Below are 20,968 nucleotides of genomic sequence, written 5' to 3' on the forward strand. Positions count from 1 at the left end.
ATGTGCGGTACCTCTCATGTAACAATTAAATGGATTTAAATCTGAATAGAATCACTTCCCCACAGAAATAACCATTACAGAAAGTTGTGGTTTAGCCAAAAAAAATATATATATATATATCAAAAACATTCATAGTGGTTCTTGAAAAGTACACTTAGGTATAATTACAATTTTCAAAATCAATTTGGACACACAGTGTAGCTCGTCCATCAAATTTTATAATTCATGTCAATTTATAACAATTAATTCATTATAATACATAATTTTTAGACTTCAAGCCATGATTCATTTAAAGGTTCAAGCCAGCCAACACGTGTTTCGTCTCGGGACAGTGTTTTCTCTTATCCCAAACGACTTCTTCAGGGCTGAAAAGACATTATTAGACAAATTAAACCTTTGCACTAAACAAATTTGTTAAAATGCTAAAAAGCCACATAAACCAAAATGCTCCAATTTGGAAAAATCAACCGATCCTCAAAAATCCCCCAAAAGGAACTAAAAACATGCAATGGCTCTGGTCAGATAAGGCAATATCTTAGTACCATACAATAAAAACGTGTGAACAAGTGATAAAGGGTGAAGGAAAACAACGATGGGGTAACCCCATCCCCAAACAACCAAAATATATCTCGTGCTAACATCATGCAATACTCACACAACGTGATATACACCCACCAGTGTACACCTTCCAGTACTAAGCAAGAAGCCTTCCCGTGTCATTCAATACACCAATGTATTATGTGCCCTCAAAAATAATGCACTAAAGTAATCAATATTCCCATAAGAAAGCTGGTGACATAGATTAAAGTCCAAGAAATACTCTAAATATGCTTCTATTTTTTTATGAGTACTCACCACTTGACTTTAATAATTCGTTCCTAATGATCCAAACAACAAAAACATATCTCAATATACTGACTACATGTAATTAATCAAGGCATGTTATTAACCAATGAAAGTAATTACTCATATAATACCTTATTAATATCTTCCACTAGTTCAAATTTCCCACGCAACTTGTATATGAAATAGTCCAATGCGAATCTAAATGTAAAATAATACACCATTAATTCTCTCTCAAGTTGTATGTAAACTAATATGCTTCAAATTTTTTACCCTCGCTTGATTGCTCACCTGGCTAGAACAGGCGGTTGCTTGTTAACGATCGGTACTGAGACACGCAATGTAGTGAATACACACAATGCGTGAGTTCAATAACTCCAGAGCATATCTAGGTAAACAACCGTTGTAACGTTAGTGCTCATGTCAAACGAAAAAACATCAATTGATGGCGCTGCCATGTCTTCATAAATATTATACCTAAGTGCCTCCGACGGGAATCCAAGCCGGCATTCAAAAGCAGTCTGATGCCGTGTTGCGAGTACGCACAGCGTGTCTAATTCACCCGGAAGTTAAATACGCTTCCGAGGTGAGTTAGAAGTCTACAAACATGGAAACAAAAAACGGACTAACGGAACGATCGTTACACTAAAACCAGCAATATTCAATGCCGCCATAGTTACGAGTCTACAAGTATGAAGACAAACAACGGACTAACGGACATGTTCGTTATATTTTAACCAGCATTACTCAATGCGACCGTAATCCACACAAACCTTAAATCGGACAAAATTCTATCTACTACAGACATGTGTAAACCAATTCGATGCAGCATATAAACGGAAACTAATCCTCACTGTTGTGCCATTTATACAACTGAATTCCATCATATCAGACCTCAAAAGAGCCAAAACATAACTGCCAAAAATAAGTATTATGTCTTAATTCACCTATTATTAGAGCTCCCATAGTTATATCAAACTATACCCAAATTTGTCAACTAGTAGATGTGTCACCATAGAACTAAACCCATGATTTGGTCAGTTCAAAAACGTAATGAACTAATCGAAATTGTGAACTACCAATTTTATGTGTTCATATTCCAGTACTTGAAATTGTTTAAAACTGTTGGAGAATTTTGGTTGTTATAGACATCACAATAAACAATGTACCAACATAATACAAACAAATAATTTCAGTCCTTCCTTCATTTTCCCAAGGAAAATTATAGTTCTAGTTTGTTCAAAATTGTTGGAGAATTTTTAGTTGTTACAGACATCACAATATACAGTGTACCAACATAATACAAAATACAAATAGGTCATTTCAGTCCTCCCTTCATTTTCCCAAGAAAAATTCTAGTTCCCTATCAGAGTTAAGACCACACTCAACAGTCCTAAGTCTCATAATCCATAGTGCCTCTTTTTGCCGAAGGGCCAATTCTCTGTTACCACCTCTTGGGTCTCTGTGAACGTGTTAAAATCCAAAAAATTAAAAACTTTTATGGGTCGTCTGTGAGTCACATTCCATAATATGTGAAACAATTGGGTATCTAATATCCAAATTCTTCAGAGCCCGAGCATGTTCACCTATTCTCACTTTGAGTGCACGAATTGTACTCCCCACATACATTTTAGAACATTTACATCGTATTATGTATATCACGAAGGTAGTGTTGCAATTTATCAATGATTTTATTATGTAGTGTTTGCCACCGTGTACCAGATCTTTAATATTATGGCATGCCCAACGGCACACCCCACAGTCACCACACTTATAGAAACCTGCTGTTCCAGTGGATAACCACGTTTTATTCACTGCAATGGTGGTAAAACTCGGACTCAAAAGATTCTTCAAGTTTCTACCTTTCCTATATGTCGTTAGGATTCTATCAGATATGAAGTCCTTCAGTGAAGGTTCATGTGACAAAATCCCCCAATGTTTAGACATAAATTTCACCATTAACAAGGAAGCGTCATTAAAGTCTGTAATAAATCGTACTTTGGAGTCATGGTCCATCCTTTTGATGGGGCCCTTATTTTTCAAAGTATCCCTTCTATCAAGATTTTTTGCTCTAATCTGAGCTTTCCTTACCACTTTCTTAGAGTACCCTCGTGTTAGAAATCTCGTACTCATGTCTTCCACCTGATTTAAGAATTCCTCTCTCACACTACAGTTACGTCAGGCCCTTACCAATTCGGCATAAGGGATTGATGCTATTTGGTGTCTGGGGTGAGCACTCTCAGCATGTAATAAAGAGTTACAGGAAGTCGCTTTGCGGAAAAGTCTACTCTGGATTTTACCATCAGCAATGTAGACCTCTACGTCCAGAAATTCAATACTATCTGCGCTAAAGCAGTACGTGAATTGTACATTCATAGTATTTGAGTTTAAAAAGGTACAAAATTCAGTTAATTTCTGTTCACCACCAGTCCATATTAAAAAACAATCATCAATATATCGTCCCCAGAACAATATATATGTTTGCCACTGAGTGGACAACGGGCCCCAAATCCATTTCTGCTCAAACCACCCCATGAATAAATTCGCATATGAGGGGGAGAATTTGGAGCCCATTGCCATAGCCAATGAGGGATCCACAAAGCCGGATACCCCTTCCGAGAGAAGCAACTGCTGGTGCAGAGAACACAACAGGAGCTACCATGAAGGTAGGCCAATCAACGAAACACCTTGGGTGGATCGGCAAGCAGATAGGCCCAGGTCTCCTGTCGGTTTTGGTGGGAAATTCCTAAGTTTCAGTTTTGGCTGTTTGGGTGGCTTTACCATCACTTCCAATGGTTCAGGACAGGTGAAGCACTACGTGAAGGGCAGGACTCACTTAAAATGTGGGTCAAGGTTGTTGGAACTTGTTGTTTCCATGTAGCTTTGAGTGGGAGGCCAGCCAACTATCCCTTGGAGTAACTCTGATAGTCCTGGGATCAAGCAGCAATTCAGGCCTCATGCAGCAGGGCAGTCCTCTGAGGGTACAAGGCAGGCTTAAAGCAGTAGGATTGTCCTCTGGTAGCAACTGGGGAGTCCTCTGAAGTACCCAGCAGGCTTCAAGCAGCAGGACAGTCCTCTGAAGGACAAGGCAGTTCTTCTGGAGGTTCTCCACCTGTTCAGAATGAACTGAAGAGTTGGTCTGAGCATCCAATATGTATACCTTGTGCCACCCTTTGACGTGGGAGAATTCTCTCGACTTCCCTCCACATCTGCTTCTAGGAATTTCCTTCCTACCCTGCCCAGGCTTCAATAGGTCTAGGTTGACAATGGCTGGTGTCACGTTCCTTGTGAGTGTGCGGGAGGCAGCCCCCTTGAAATGTAAGTGGGGCAGGGAACTGTTCTGCCCCTCCCATTCTATCAACACCTTCTCCCCTTTGTCTCACTGTCTGTGAGAAATACACAAAGGCCAACAGCCACTCTATTCACAGCCCTGTGATCCAGGACACAGACTGGAGTCACCAAATGTTAGGACAAAAAAATGGCAACTTTCTAAAAGTGATATTTTTAGAACTGTGACTTAAAATCCGACTTTGCCATTATAGAGGATTTTTAAAGTACAATTCCTTTGAGACTAAACATGGCATTCCTACTTGTTCACAAACAAAAGTTAGCACTTATTAAATGTAATAAGGTAGCCAGTGTTATCCTTATGGGAGAGGTAGGCCTCACAGTGGCACAAAAAATAATTTACCTACCATTTCCCAATCAAAAGTTAGAAATTATTAAATGTAATACGGTAACACAATGTTTACCTATTGGTAGATGTAGGCCGAATACTAGCGAAAACGAATTTGGGAGATTTTCACTTCAGGATATGTAAAACTTAAAACCACATGTCCGGCTTTTAAATACAACACAACCTGCCCCAAGGGCTTTATAAGGCCTACCTTAGGGGTGACGTGTATTCAAAAGGGAAGTTTAGGCCTGGCAAGAGGATTATCTTGGGAGATCAAATTGGCAGTTAGGAACTGCACACAGGCTGCAATGGCTGGCCTGAGACATCCTTTAAAGGGGTAATTAAGTTGGTGGCAGAATAAATGCTGCAGACCCACTAGTAGCATTTAATTGACGTGTCCTGGGTAGATGTTGTACTACGTTACTGAGGGATTAAAAGTAAGTTAAATGTGCCAATCAGTTGTAGGCCATTTTTACCATGTTTTACAGAATGAACACAAGCACTTTAGCACTGATCAGCAGTGGTACAGTGCACAGAACCCCTATGCCAACCAAAATTAATTTCAATAACAGGAGGGGAAAAGGCAAAAAGAATTAAGGGAAGCCGACACCAAAGGCTGTCAAGTTCAGCCCTGTGGTACTGGGTGCAGATTAACTACTTTTTTCAACCTGGCTTTTGGTCCAGTTAATGTTGCCAGCTAGTGTGACTGGATGTGGGGCATGTTAGACTGCTGGGTAGCACCTGTGTGTGTGTTTGTCTGTGTGTATGGCTCAGTGTGTTTTGCTTGTGGGGATGTAGGTGATGCTTGTGATTGATATAGAAGGTTTGAGAGTTTATTGCGCTATGTAGTTTAGTAATGTGCGGAGGATGTTTGGGGACATAATGTATGAGTGCAGTTGTTCTTACAAGTTTTCTGTAGGAGTCTAGTTAAAGGAATTTTTATTTGAGGCGACATTTTTAAAGACGCATTTTTATCAGCATTTCGGTGATGTCATACTGTGAAAAAAAATTACAATAGTAACAACTAACAGGAGTAAATGAAAAATCATTATATGAATCTGTCTTGAGATGTATGGTTAAACTTTCAGTTTTTTTGTTTGTTTTTGCCTTGAATTTGTAGACTTGGGGATGATGGGGAAACCCTTTGTTGATGGCAGCCAGTGGGTACCAGGTCCTCGTTTCATGGTCGGTCACCCATAACCTTCATGCATAAATGTTGTATTAAGTTATAGTGAGTGTTCAGACATGAGGTGGCATGGCCTCGATTCAGACGAGCTCACAAGACTTGTATTTGACTGTTGTGCAATGGTAGTGCAACCTAGCTGTTGTCTTGTTTCTTTGTTTGACATGAGGTGTGGGGAGCCTCATGTCCAGACCCACTGCAGAGTTTCTGTGATTGCTATTTATTGTCTTTGTTTGCCTCTGTTGGGTACCTGGAGAGTTTAAAAGGTTGTTGGGTGAATGTTTAAGCTAGATATCTTGGGGATTCATTGGGAAAAAAGTGTCCCTGTACTGCATATGCAAGAATATGGCTGTTCTTTGTTTTGTTGTTTGTAGGAAATGGGTGTGTGTAGTATCCTGTGTATCCCTAGTCCCTGTATGTCTTCAGCTGATATTTGGAATCCTGAAAGTGAATGATATAATAAGATGTTGCTGATTGGTATGGAAAGTTAGGTGATAGAGAAAGTTGGACGGAGGATGGAGCCCTGAGAAGACCAGATTGCTATTGCTGTAACCTAAGTACCTAAAATGAACAAAGAATGTACATCCTACCTGAGTGTTTCCAAACTCTTGAATGAAGTCCCTGTCCTCTGGCTACAAAATAAACCTAAAGGTTTGAATTTCGAAGACAGCACACCCTACAAAGTAAATTTAGTCCGCATGTAAGTCAAACAGAAGCTGGGTGAAATGGAGTTCATTGTGTATATTACTTACCACACATTTTCTGGAAAACGTGTGAAAAAGTGATAGTTCTATAGCTACAGCATGTCTATTGGTTTGAAGAAATATCCCTCTGCTGTTCTGCAAAATAATGTTGTGAAGTCCTCAAACGACATGGATATTGGCTTTGCACAAGACTCTAACACCTGCCCTACTTATGCTATGCAAACTGCATTTGAAGTGACTGACCTTTGCTGTCTTTTATATTTTGTTCTTTTGTAGCTCAGGATGTCCATGCTCATCAGAGGGTTCCTGTATGGAAATATTTCCCTGGTTCTTGCAGAGAACAAAACTGGGAAAGCCAATGGCCGAATGGTCTGGCACATGGCCAATGTTGAAGGCCTTGGGGTCTGGCAAAGGATCGTCTTGCCTCTCCTGGATGTGTCTGACAGGTAGAGTTTCTTCTTCTTCCTTCCAAATCTTACTATACCTTCTGAATGTGATGGAAAAGCCTGTATTGATTAAGTTGGGCATGTTTGTTGTGAATCATGAATAATGTTGCTGGATCATTAGATGTCAACAGAACACCATGAGCCCAATTCGTAAATCTTTTTACCTCAAAAAGCTAGTTTTGCACTTGAGCAAATTCACATATGTAGTATTTCCACATCTAGTGATATTATTTACTTATTCATCAAGCACCTCTGTAGATTGAGGTACTGTTGTGCAATACATTACAATACAACTAGCACTCAGTTCAAATTTCTGAAGGGGGCGGGCTCAAATTGTGGTGTGGATGCCATAGATCTGTGCACATCCCTGATTCATAGGGGGTTGTACTTAAATCCACACCTGTTGCAAGTTTACTTAAACCCCGCAGGGGTCCTACAGGTGCATTGCATTGCAAGCCTTCATACACTAATGTTTATGTTTCATAGGACTATTCATTGGTGTGAAGGATTTACTTTCTGTGTCTAATTATGTGGTTAATATTAAACTGATAAATTCCCTTTAACAAGCCTTCTCAACTGCCTAGAATTAGCTTTCCTGTTTCCAGTCCAGCCTATTAAATTAGAAGCTTTTTCTTGATTGAATTAATATATGTATACCAAAATTGAAACGTGGATTCAAAACTAAAATCTGTGTATTTTCAGAGCTGATAAGCTGATGGTTGAATTTCCAAAATATAAGGCTGTTATTTGAGTGATAAATCATGTGGCATTGGGGAGGTTTATTACAGATATCATTACCTCAGAGCCTGGGACATTTAAGCTATGGCTGTTATGCACTACCCCTGTAAAAGCATTCCAAATTGACAAAGCTTTTTTACATTACTGCTGATGCAGAGGTGATCACTGCGAGTAATTTTACATAGGGCGGCAACAAACATAGCCTTGTCTGATGTCGTCACTATTTCAATTATAATGATATTAGTAACTTGGGATTATTTTTATTGATCATATGTAGCTCTCATAATAGAAATGTTTGGAGACTCCTACTGTAAACTGAACGCCGTGGCGATGTGGGTGAAGGGAGGGCCTCCTGGCATTTGTGGCCCCATCTTCATCCATGCACATGGCTCATGGGACGTAATGAATTCTAAAGCTGTGGCTTCACTCCTCCTTCATAAATACTCATGCGTGGTAACTGAAGATAAGTAGCCCAGCAGTGGTTTCTCTTTTGCAGATCTCTTTTAAGGCATCAAACCTAGAGTTGGGTAAAGTTGCATATTTGTTTCTCATGACATTTCATGAAATTCTTTGAAAATATAATGAAATGATGCTTTTGTAGTGAAATGTGTTTTGCTGGGATATTTTTTACCTGAACATGCACCACAAAGAAAAATAGTCTTGTGAGATACCATCAGGAGACTGACTCCAGTAATAATGTTTCTCGATTAGACATTTTCTATGCATATCAGTCTGCTGGTATCGTGTGAGATATTTGAAGATAAGATGTGCACTTGGGTAAAAAAAATATACATATCACATAATGGGTAACTTTGGGAAATTTCACAAATTGTACATATAGCACAAATTTTGCCAGAGTAAATAACATTTTGCCCAGGCCTAACTTAGAACCTGTATGTAGAAGGAAAGTACTATCAAATAATCGAAGCATAAAATACTTCTGTTAGATGTACAATCTATTTTCTTCAGTCCTGGGTTCCATATAACAAAGCAAAGCATTTAGAGTTATAGACTTTAACTAACAAAAGTATGCTAACATTAATTTGTTAAAAGTAAGCCCATAGCTGGATACAAAGACCACGATTTGCAAAGATGTTTCTTTGAGCAAGAGTGACTTACTCCAGCTGAAATTCATGCCTTAGTCAAAAGCTAGAGCTTATTCACAAAGGCAAAAATGTCTTAAGTTTGAGGTGTCTTAATAAAGTCTAAGTTACTCATGGTAGCTTATGCAAGTAACTTACTCCACCATGCCCGCCTTTCTCTTGACATTCATGCTTTGCTGCAACAACGTTACTTCAGTCTGTGAATGTGCAAAAAGTTGTAAACATTTTGCATGAGTAAGTATAATTTACAACCTGAATTAGCTGCAAACGCTGTGCAAATGCTGCAGTGAATACTGGTCATTGTGTCTTGTCAGCATGCAGTGATCTGGACACCTTGGTAACATAAAGTCAAATGTATGCATTCATGTGGTCTTCCTGCTTCAAGAGAGACCTTGCTAGTCTTGGTTCAGGGCTAGAAAGCAGGCATTCTTTATGACTAGGAGGAAAGGCTTTTGTCTTATTTCTGCCAAAATTGTTTTTAAAAAACACATTATCTTGATATTTTTGTCACTTTTGTGGTTAAAATACTCCTTTTACGTAATGGATTTTTCAACCGCAGATTTCTTTGCCAAGTTTTGAATCTTTATTTGCGTGACTTTTTTGTTTTTGGTGATTTTTATCAGTTAAAGAATCTACTTTACGACCTTAGGGGCCATACTACAAGTTGCATAGGACTAGGGTTCGAGTAGAATTTTAGAAATGTAAATTAAAGTAGTAATTTAACCCTATTTTTCGATAAGGTTATTTGTAATGAACTACAGCATATTAAATAGGTATCCCTATCACTAACCCTTAATGTTACACCTTTGATGTTGTGAGAGAAGAGCACGTAGGCATCATGTTGTGGTATAGCATAATCTAGCTTTACTTTTTATCTACACAAAGCTGTCTGAAGAGAAGGGCAATTCTAGGCATGTATTGACTGGGTGTCAGGGTTGGAGGATTTGAAGATGATCCTTACCAGTTCACCCGGTTAATATCTACCCTAGAAATACTTCCCCTCAGAAAATGTTGCTACTAAAGTTGATTCTTCTACCTTTTCTGCCTCAGGAAGGAGCTTTTAGATATCAGAATATGGAGGCTAGGGTGGCTGCTTCCATGTTCACCAGACAACTGGCAATGGCTAGCTAGAGAATTAGTTGTGCAATGCTACTTCTAACACATGCTGAGTTCTCCTTCCCCTCGAGCAACCAGGGAAGAAGAAAAGGCTTCATTTTGTGGTTTCCTGAAGAAACAGTTGGCGTTCAATGTATTTAGAAGAAGTAATGTATATAGGAATATACCTACTGGGTCATAACAGATTGTCATTGTGTAGGGACAATGTGGTCATTCAACCCTATAATAAGGGTGGGACACAATTCTGCAATAAGACTAAACTACAAACCAAAGGTTTTTAGGTTTTATCTCTGAGCCCTGGACTGCATTATCCACAGAAGTGGTTTTCTGTTTACAGTCTGAGTAATAGTTTATGTGCTTAGTTTAGGGTGTAAGTATTTCACACAAAAAGCAAGGTTACGCCCCAATGAGCTACATACAATTAAAATCAAGTTGGCAACTCACCTTTAAAATGTTGGTTTGTCAATAAATTCCCATAGACATTGTATATATTATCCATCCTTTTGCCCATAAAGTAAGCACACTTTTTGGTCAATATATAGCCTGGGGAGGGAAGCACTTACCAGTTTCAACCAGGAGTTATTTGAATGATATTTCGGATTAGAAGGCATCTTAAAAGAGTGTTTCAGTTCTCCCCCGCTCTTTTAGGCTCAATAAAGATAAACAGCGCATGCTGCTGGTAATGGAGTCATGCTGCCCAGATAATAAAATATGACAGAGATTACTTCTTCCATTTACCTTACAGGAAGTGGCATTAAATAACTGTGACCCAAAAAGAAGGACAAGTATACTATTAAAAAAAAAACAAATCTCGTTTGAAAAACTGATGCTACCGCAACTTAGTAAACAGTGATTGGTTAGCAGCAACTAACGCTGGCAACAGTTAACAACATATTTAGTTTTGTAACATTAGTAGTCCTGATGCTTTACCATGGAAGTGACACAGTAGTCCAGAGGTCCTTTATACAGCAGCTTAAGAGGGCCAATTGTCCCAACCTTTCCAAAGGTTACCCAAGGCCACTCGTTCTTGTGTGGATTTATGTGTTTGAAATGTGTTGTTTATTTTTTAATTGAGTTGTATTACTTGTAAAACACAAACATGTTTGATAGTTTTTATTCCCTAGTTGCACTGCTATTGTTTTTTTCCCAAGATTCTAAAGATTATTTTAAAGTTTTTTATGACAGCGCCGCTTTCTGCATTACCCATTGTCACCGATTGGGGAAGAAGGACACCAACACGTCACCTTTTGTGTGTAAAAGGCCGCTTTATTGGAAACAGGTGCACTTACAGTCCACAAGAACCCTTGGCCTATTGTCTTACAAAATGGAAACCTCACTATACATCAAAATTACCTGCAATTCTCTCCACACTCCCCTACCCTACCCTCCCCCTCCCTTTTTCCTTAACCTTGTAGTCTCTTAATGCACTCTTCCTTTGTAATGATTTCTTTGCTAAATCCATTTTGTCACCTTAATAATCTCCTACTGCTCCCTACCCCTTTGAATCTGCAACTCGCCAACCCCTAATGCCAAAATATTTCTGTCTGGGTTGTCCTGCTGTCGTCCACCCCCTTTAAAACCTGAAGGTGTCTTGTCGGATTTGCCGCCCATCCCTGTTATCATTATCTTGTGAACTGTCTCAGTCTCCGCCACCAGAAAAAGGAACTCTCCTTTTTCTGCCCCCCCCCATTGTCTAGGACTCTATCCAGTCGCCCGTCTCATGTATATTTTAAGTCTCCCGAAACAGCACCTTCAGGGCTTCATTCAATTGGAGCAGGTACAACACCATGCCCATGAAGGACAGGTGTACGCCATTGCCCCTAAAAAATTCTCGGTCCTCAAAACGAAGGTCCCTGTGTTCTAAGTACGTGATGCTATGTGCCTCACAAAAAACCTTAATCTCATTTTCCTGCGAGCCCTCTCTATAGCTCCAGATTTCTTCGCTCCCCTCTATACTCTCGATGGAACAAAAGCCGTCCATACTGCGTGGCATCCATACCACTGTTGTTGTATTTCCAGTAAGTCCAACTTCATGTTCTTGATCACATCCAACCCTGTCCTTTGCACTAAGTCATTCTCCCCCAAGTGGAGTAACAACAGGTCTGGACAAAAACCCCACCCTTTGAGTTTTTCTAAAGTCACCAGAAAATTCTGCCACTGCATCCCCCCGTACCATCCCAACGAACATGGTATCTCTCTCTATCCAAACCCAGGTTGTCCCCGATCGCCTTTCGCCTCGCTTGTCTGTGAGCCCACTTGACAAAAGAATGCCCGACGACCCAGATGGACAGGAATTGCACCTCCGGCCCTGGTACAGAACCTGCAGCAGGAGAAAAATATGTTACTTCACTACTCTGTCACCCCCACAATGCCTTGCCTGACATATCTTTTATACACATCCGATTTCCACCTTCCAAGCCTCATTAACTGACAGGTATTCCACCCCCTGGACCCTGCCTCCGTCGCCATGCCTATCCAGAAAGAATGAGTGCCAAATTGAGAAGCATCTCTCCCCACACATTGCAGTCCTGCTTTCAAAACCGCCAAAAGCTGTTGCGCTGAGACCCTTCTCCCAGTTTTGTGACGAAAAACCTCCCCATAACTCCCTAAACCTCTTGCTCCGAACTGCTGACCCAGCACCACCGGGCATACCCCCTCCACTGGATACGCTGTAAACAGCACCTTGGTACCTTTACCTCGTTGGTCCGTCTTCGATCTTGCAATACCCAATGACACCGTGTTCCGTCAGAATGACATATCACACTACCTCAGCCCTGCCTTACGTTCTGATCCCACCAACTCTGAAACCCGGAAGGCCCTGAAAAACATCCAAGACATTAATGTCCTAAAGAGTAGGCATTCATCCTCATTATAACAAACGCCCTCAAGCGCCTGCATCACCTCCTTTAGAAGGCCTAAAGACATAGGCTGTCTCGCCTTATCTTTTTTAACTTCTTCTTTGGCCCAGCCTTCCAATATACGCCAACCCAGCTCCCCTGCTAACAGTGAATATCCCCATAATAGCTTCCCCATGAAGGCAATGCACGCTAATTTCCCTAAGATTGTGATCCTCGACTGTCGTCTCTCCACCAACTCCATGATGAAACGCACTACGTCTTACAACCTGTCCTTCTCGTCTGCCCTCCTGTGCGCTCCTGACCGCCTAAATTCCCGCTATGCCCAGATGTACATTTGCTGTGTAGAAGGCACCAATTAATTTACCACCAGGCGCAGCATCCGCCATCGCCTACCCTCCACAGAGCTGCCGGCATCGGTTTTCTGCACAGAGGCTCGTCCTCAACCAGCCCATGGAATCTCTCCCACTGTGAACGAGACAAAGCACCTGCAATGTCATTGTTCACACCTGGAACATGTTTTGCCTTACAATGAATGTCGCAGCATAAACATTCAAGCACAAAAACTCTCAGCAGTTGCAAAACCTGAACATCCTGTGCCGATTGCCTATTCACAACCTGCACTACCGCCAGGTTGTCAACACGGAACAGCACTTTTTTGTGTTCCAATACATGTCCCCAAATGCACACTGCAACCACCAAAGGAAACAATTCCAGGAACGCAATGCTCCTCTCTGCCCCACCAAGCCGCCGGCCAATCTTCCGCGCAGTACCGTCCTTGCCAATACAGCCCGAAACCGGCTGCACCTGCGGCATCTGAAAAAATGTGTTCATCCCATTCACACACCTGCCATGTCCGAATGGGAATCCCGTTAACTGCTGTTTTGAGAGAGCCATGCCCAGACGCTTACAGAATGTCCTCCCCGCTCGCGCCACCCTAGAAGCAAAGTTAAGATGGCCCAGCAATACCTGAATGTCCTTAACTGTCAACTTATTCCCCATGTCCCTCACCGTCACAATCATAGCCGTCCTCTTTTCTTCTGGAAACCGTGCCACCATCTCCTCCGTGTCCAATTCAATGCCCAAAAAGGTCAAGGCCGTGCTAGGCCCCACCGTCTTTTTGGGGGCCAAGTGCACGCCCAGGTCCCCCATGATGTCCTGAAACCAACGTAGCACGACCGCACAGAGGTCCGAGCCCGCCGGTGCTGCAAAGAAAAAATCATCCAAGTAGTGCGTCACCGCCTTGTGCCCTGTAATGGACGAAAATATCCATTGTAAACAAGTGCTGAAGCACTCAAATAATGAGCATGAAATTGAACATCTCATAGGGAGGGCTTTGTCCACATACCAACTGCCCTGGAATTGTATACCCAGGAGCACAAAATCGTTAGGACTGACTGGCAAGAGTCGAAAGGCTGATTTTATATCCGTCTTTGCCATCAAGGCCCCAACTCCCAAAGATTCCACCATAGTAATGGCCACGTCCACTGACGCTTATGACAACTTTGTCATCTCCTCAGGGATGAAGTTGTTCACAGAGGATCCCTCTGGCCAAGACAAATGATGAACTAGCCGAAATTGACCCGGCTCCTTTTTGGGAACCACCCTGATGGGGGACACCATAAGATTATCGAGGCCAGTCCGAAAAAAGACCCTCCATATGCCCTTCCGCCACCTCCTTGACCAGTTTTTGTTGCATGATTGCCTCTTTCCCCCTGACGGACTTTAAATTGTCAGCCCAATGCCGCTGCCGCGGTCCCATGTAAACCAATTGGAAACCTTTTGAAAAACCTTTTAACAAAACCTGTGCTGCCTTCTCATCGTCATAACGTTCCAGCCAAAAACGCAGTCTGTCAGTCTTAACTGGACTAAGAGCTTTTTCCCAGAGAACCCTGCCCTCCTCTAGGTTTTTTGGATCCCTGAGCTCCTTGGCTACCCCTGTAGTAAGACTGGCTCTCTCCTGAGCCCTGAGTTCCCTGGTCTGACGAGTCGTAACAGTGAATAAGTGCATGTTTGATTTTGCAATATTCACAGGTGCACAAACCCTTGTTATAATCCCAGCACGTCCCTGATTTTGCTGACCCACTCCCTGCTGCTCCTGATCCGCTCTTTGCAGTTGAACCCACCCCACCCTGGGTGGGGCGCTCTCGAAAGGGCGGGTAAGGAATGGGCAGTTCGCTAGCCTTAAAAACTGTTTAACAAATTTTGATGGGCCCATCGTATGCTGCCACAAGTCCGTATCAATCTCCCCCCATTGTATGTCCGGATCGGCTGCCATTTTTGCCCTAAATTCCTCATCTTATTGAACCCAAGCATAACCCCCATAATTCAGTTGGGCCTTCCTGATAACGTCCATATATTTAAAGAGCGCTACTGCCCTCTCGGGAAAACGCTCACAATATACACTTGCGTATATTAAAAAGGCCGCCGTCCAGTTCTCAATAGTAACTGGCACCCTTGGTCGCTTAGCCAACTCGTACTCCTTCTCCTTGGAACCCTCTTTGGACCTGACCTCCCTATGTAGAAGTTTGAGCATTTCTACGTACTCATCTTTCCAAATCTTCTCCTTCGTAGTTTACATCAAGTGCGCCCCTAGTGGCTTTGCTGTGCCCATGTAGGGCAGCTTTTTGGCCTTCTCACCACCCTTCGCCTTACCTGAATCTTCGATCGGATCCCCTCCCTCCCCTACAGAGCCAGAACCCTTTGTCCCTCCATCGCTCTACGGCCCGACCCCGATGTCCGTGATATACACCCCTTTGCACAAACGCTCCTTGGCACTGTCCACCTTTGCCTCAACTGCCACTGAGACTACCTCATGGTGTGTAGAAAGCACCTCCTTACCTGGCGCCAAGGACAGGGGCCGCTCCAGAGCTCCAGAGCTGTCCGCCTCACCAGTTGTGCTCCTTCTTTGTCCTCGCTCACCGCCTGAAACGACTGAGCACAGGATTAGACATCCCCTCAGACGCACCACCAGTCATCCTCATCCTCCTCTCTCAACTCCCCTTCCTCTATACTTTTGTCCTCGTAGTCCAATTCATCCTCCACTTCAGCAAACGCACAAGGCAGGGCACCCCCAGAAGGCCTCACCTGCTCCCCACATCTCGGTGTACATGCTAGGCATGGAACCCACTTCCCAATGTAGGTCCCCTGTTGTTCAGGCTGCTGCAGGCCAGGCCGCTGGTCGTCAGAGGCCGTGCCAATGGGGGGGCAAATCCTGCTCCATCCTGCGGCCCCCTCAGAACGACCTTAGCCCTCGAGTCCCTGCCTCCTGCCTCCATCTGTGACAATATCCAGCCGGCCACTCGGGGCACAGCCTTACTTCTTCCCGATTTTTCCGGGCTGCCCTTGACCCCCTCGGGTCACGCCGCCCTGCCAGGAAAGGCCTGGTGTGCCGGTGAGCCCTGAGCCTATTCACCATCCCTTTTACCGCCCGCGCCCTGTGACCCCAGAACCCATACTTTCGCCCCCAATCTGGAGACACCCCATCCTCTGCATCTTGCCCCCCCCACACCTCGTCCGTCTCCTCCGTAAACCAAACCGTCTGTAATTGCGCTGAGGGGGACGCATCTTTAAGGTGATCCCATCCTCCTAAACCTCAAGCGATTCTGCCTCTTCATCCTCACTCCATTCCAAAATGGATTCCCACGGCTAGAATGCTCCCACCACCCCACCACGCACCCCCGAAGTAGATGCTCCATCCATCCACCCCCCACACAGCCCCTCCCCCCCATGCTGCCACGTCCTGGCCCTCATCACCTTCTGCAAACACATCCTGGCCCGCCGTTCCCCTCCACCCATGACCTTTTCCCTCCCTTCTTCTTGGAATTCGTCTCCGCCGTGGCACCGCACACCACCCATGGGGGGCGATCTCCCCCTGCCCGTTTTCTCAGCCGACATGTCTCCTCCCCTCACTGCTTCCTGCCCCGCCCCACTGTGCTCGTAGCTGGTCCTGCTAAAGCCTTCTCCGGCCCCTTGCCCCACCCTTCATTTTTGAGCATGGCCTCCCCAACCTGTTCCTGCCACCCCAGGGGCCTCAGGGCTACTCCCTTTTGCCCCCAGCACCGCCCTGCACGTACGCGGCAGTGCGGTTATGCCAGAGGGGCAGGAAGGTGTATTACCACCCTTCTCCTTCCTCGCTGCCGAGACATCACTTCCCCGCCCCCAGACTCACCGGTTTCCTCGCTGCATACACGCGGCGTGGCGGTGGGCGGGCCAAAATGGCAGCAACCACCCCACTCGCCACCCTCCGGGCTGGACGCAGGGGTTCCAACACCCCCTCGCACGCCAGGTCCAGGCACCCTGCTTCCTGCAGCAGCTGAAGTGCTGCTTGCACCCGGTCGTCAGCCGCCATCTTCTGAGACACCCAGAACCGCTGAACGGACGCACCTCAGGTAAGCCTGCTCCTATTCACTTGCTCCACCACGGGCACGAAAGGCCAGAATAACTGAATAGTAGCAGCCACAACCACTGAAGCGAAAAAAGGCACCTCACTGCAACGCACGCTCCCAAACTCGCCTGAAAGACTCCTACACTAGGTACTGGGAACAAAAACCTATTCTGACCAGCCGGCCACGTGTCGCTTTTACCAAAATGGTGGGGCCACCCTAAAATGGCTCCTCTAAATACTTCCGCCCAAAAAGCACCCAAAAAGCGCCCAAACAGCGCCCAGAGGCTGTACCACTTCCCCAAACCTCCTGGGGTGGAGACCTCGTTCCTTTCGGCAATCCCTCCCGGGACCCCCTTCTTTAACGTACACAGAATTGGATCTGGCTATCCCGAGACGGATATGCTAAATATCACCTCATGCTATTGGCTGCTTAATGTACCATTCCACTTCCTGTGGATTGCTTCTATAGACATGTGCAACAGACTATTTCACATATGAAAAGTACATTGAATCTTTACATATTGAATGTTTTATCACATATATGTTTTTACAAGAATCGCGTGCTTGTCAACACACACACGAGTGAGGGCACATAGTTCAGCTACTTAAAACAAATCAATCATTGGCAAAGCCAATAGGTCTGGTTTTAATGTGGCAACCCACAGACACACAGGCATGCACAAATGTAGTCTGCAGGCATTTGCACATTAAAATCAGACCTATTGAATTTGACAGTACTTGTTCTAACTGCAGCAAAGATTCTTAAAGATGCTTACCAACATATTACATTCAGCTGTCATTTGGTCTCTTTTGTGCTACCTGTGATTGTACTCAAATTGGTCTGTTTAGGCAGAGGTTTCTTGTGATTTTTGTGCGCTTGTCTCATATCTGGTAAGGTATTTAACTGTAGTATACACACAAGTTTAATTTAAGTACACAAAAATGCCACCCGACTTCCCTGAGAATTTATGTTTCAACATTACACTGCTCTGTCTATGCCCACAGTGTATCTTGATCATGTTAATTAGTTATGTTCCATATGAAATAAGATCCCTTGGCCCAGATTGATAAATTGAAAGATGCCAGTCGTAAACTTACTAGTGTTGGGCGAAACTGTCCACTGAAATATAAAATGTGTAGGGATCTGCTCGGGAAGGAATGTATGCGCAGAGCGGATCTGCAGCTTGTTTTTCCAAACCGTTCTGCCTCACAAAACGCTGCAGACAATTGCGATTTTCCTGTTTTCATCAAATATTCAGCATTTTGTGGTAGTTCACATGTTTTGCAAACCACTACCTAACAAAGTGTTGATGTAAGTTTGTATTTCAGGGCTTATTTTTGGCACATTTTTCCCTCTGTTTCACTGACCATGGAAGCGAAATTCAGGGAAGCACGCTGTATTCCACCCCAAAAAAATACCTACATTTAAGTCTTACTTTCTGTTAATCTCTGGGCTTGCTACAGTTGTCCGGATATCCACAGAGAAGCAGGTGGTTAAACCCTGTGGTGGTTCTTGGAGAGAGCATTGTTTGGAAATGCTGCTGAGAAACAGAAAGTTTGTGGCAGTAACTGAGTCTGACATCGTTGAAGTTCTGCTGTTTCATGCCATTGAAGTATAAAAAGAGAAAAGTCTAACTTGAGTCAGAGAATATGTGTGTATAGAAAGGCAAACGTGCATTGGAACAGAAAAAGAGCCACGCCCCCCATGTAAACTCTTTGACTTGTATTGTTTAATAGTCTGCATGCAATGCCACACAGTGCCACGGTGTGTGCCTTTGTCAGGGGTGTATGTACTTTGCAATGGATTCATTTAGTTGACTAACCTTTAATGTAAGACCATGGTGCGTTGCCTACAGATTGCATCAGTTGCATATCCATTAAATGTCATATGAAGAGTCTATTTTACTTCTATCACCCCCATATATGACAGAAATATATGGATTCAGTAAGTACCATTATCCTTTGTCTTGGCTTCAGTTTAAATGTACTCCAGTCTAATGGTTCTAGTATTCAAAGGCCACCCTGCAGGGGGAACTCCAGAGCTGAGGTTCTGTGCTGACTACAGGGAGCTCAACACAGACACACAGACAGACCACTACCCCATACCTAGAGTTGATGAGATTCTTGACCAGATAGAGTAGACCAAGTTTCTCAGTATTTTTTAGTAACTTCACCATACTGGCAAATTGCCCTAAAAGAGGTTATAAAGGATACATCTGCAGTCTCTACTCCAGAGAGTGGCTGAAGAAGGTCCCTGCCACTTTTCAGGGTTGAACAATTGGGTCCTGTCCGGGCAGGAAGGCTTCAGTGCTGCCAACCTAGATGACATTGCAGTTTAGAGCTCCAGCTGGAAAGACCACCTGACATACCTGAAAGAAGTGCTCTGGTCAGCAGCAGGCAGGCAGGCCTTGCTATCAAGGTCATTAAGTGCAAGATAGGGCAGGATTCTGTGGTGTACCTTGGCCACCAAGTTGGCAGGAGACACCTGCATCCTCTCCATCCTCAGTTTCAGGCAAGTATGATGTAGAAGCCTCTCGTGACCCAGGCTCAGGTGAGAGTCTTTTTGGACTCATGGGGTATTACTGCCAGTTTGGCAAGGGGAATGGGAGCTTTCTAGCCCCACTCGCAGAAATGGCATCAAAAAAGTAACCCAAGAAGGTGATCAGCACAGCAGACTGTCTGAAGGTCTTTAACACCCTAAAAGAGTCACTGTGTTGTGCACCAATACTTAAAGCACCTGATTTCAACAAGGAATTTGTAAGTCAGACAAATGCTTCAAAACACTGCATAATGACTAAACGTTCCTAGGTGAATGATGGAGAGGCTCAAGCTATAGCATTTATTAGCAGGGAACAGTGATGGAGTGCCATCAGAAGAAAGGATTTTGCAGTGGTGTGATCCCAAAAGAAACTATTCCCTCATTGTCCCTGCTTGGGACTCATTTTTTAGTTCAGCCAAACCACAGACCACTTAGGTGGCTGATGTGGCGGTCCATCTCATTAAAGCGAATGGACTTTTCTTTGCCACACGAACCTCGGACTGACCATGCCAATGGACTTTCCAGACCTTTGCCCCTTACTGGTGAGAACTCTCAAGGGCATGGTTAGGTTCTCTCTGCCTTCAGCTGGAAAGGTCCTTGTAAGAAAGGACAACATTTTCACTGTGGTCCTGCCATTTTGTCCCTGCTTGTTTTTTGCTGGCTTTGGACTCTGTACTATGCCACTGCTAAAAGGGGGCACAGCTGTTAGTGCTTTACCCCCAAATCATATACTGTGCGACTGAGCCACCTAATTGACTTCATTAACTTTTCTGTATGGGTGTGTTAGTGAAAGTGCACCTGTGAACTGGAAGTGTTATGTGGGTTGCAGCATATTTTTTCACTATTGTGCCCTGGTGTGGTTGCGTTTTAAAAGCACTGCAGACAAGGAAAAATGCCTTTGTCATGTGGAGATGCCTACCTTTATATATATAGAGAGAGAAGTTATGCCAGAGGCGTGTCTGTGAACTCACAGGGCAGGATGCATAATGTATTAAAAATTAGCTTGCTTTGTATGAATAAAGTTACCATTATTTTCTTTTGGCCTAGAAAAATGCTAGACATATTATTAGCTCCTATTTTCAAAAGTTCAATTACATAGTGAACCATTCGATAACTTTAGAGCAAAGGTAACTTTAGGAAAGTACACTTTGTCCTACCTGAAAGTAAATTGTCTTAGAATCAGCCATATTCCAGAGGCCCAATCCACATACCTGGTCGTCTGATTACAGCTTTGGCAGTGATGCTTTCAAAAAGCAGTAATTTAAAAAGGATTACATCTGAGGGAGGGGGGGCAGTAACAGCTAGCAAAACAAAGGCCACTTTTGCAGGTCTTCCTTTGACGAAGATATACCAAATGGAGCTGTCGGGACCTGCTACG

General features: G+C 43.7%; 1 protein-coding gene across 1 annotated transcript in view; it reads left to right on the forward strand.

Annotated features, from left to right (window-relative positions):
* ALK (ALK receptor tyrosine kinase) overlaps positions 1-20,968 on the forward strand; it is a 2,590,648-nt gene that overhangs the window by 2,080,210 nt on the left and 489,470 nt on the right. Inside the window, exon 9 of the mRNA XM_069233821.1 lies at positions 6,683-6,852. Within this exon, the coding sequence (XP_069089922.1) occupies positions 6,683-6,852 (170 nt within the window). The remainder of the gene's footprint in view (positions 1-6,682; positions 6,853-20,968) is intronic.

This window comes from Pleurodeles waltl, chromosome 5 (assembly GCF_031143425.1).
Source record: "Pleurodeles waltl isolate 20211129_DDA chromosome 5, aPleWal1.hap1.20221129, whole genome shotgun sequence".
In the NCBI taxonomy this organism is placed as follows: domain Eukaryota; kingdom Metazoa; phylum Chordata; class Amphibia; order Caudata; family Salamandridae; genus Pleurodeles; species Pleurodeles waltl.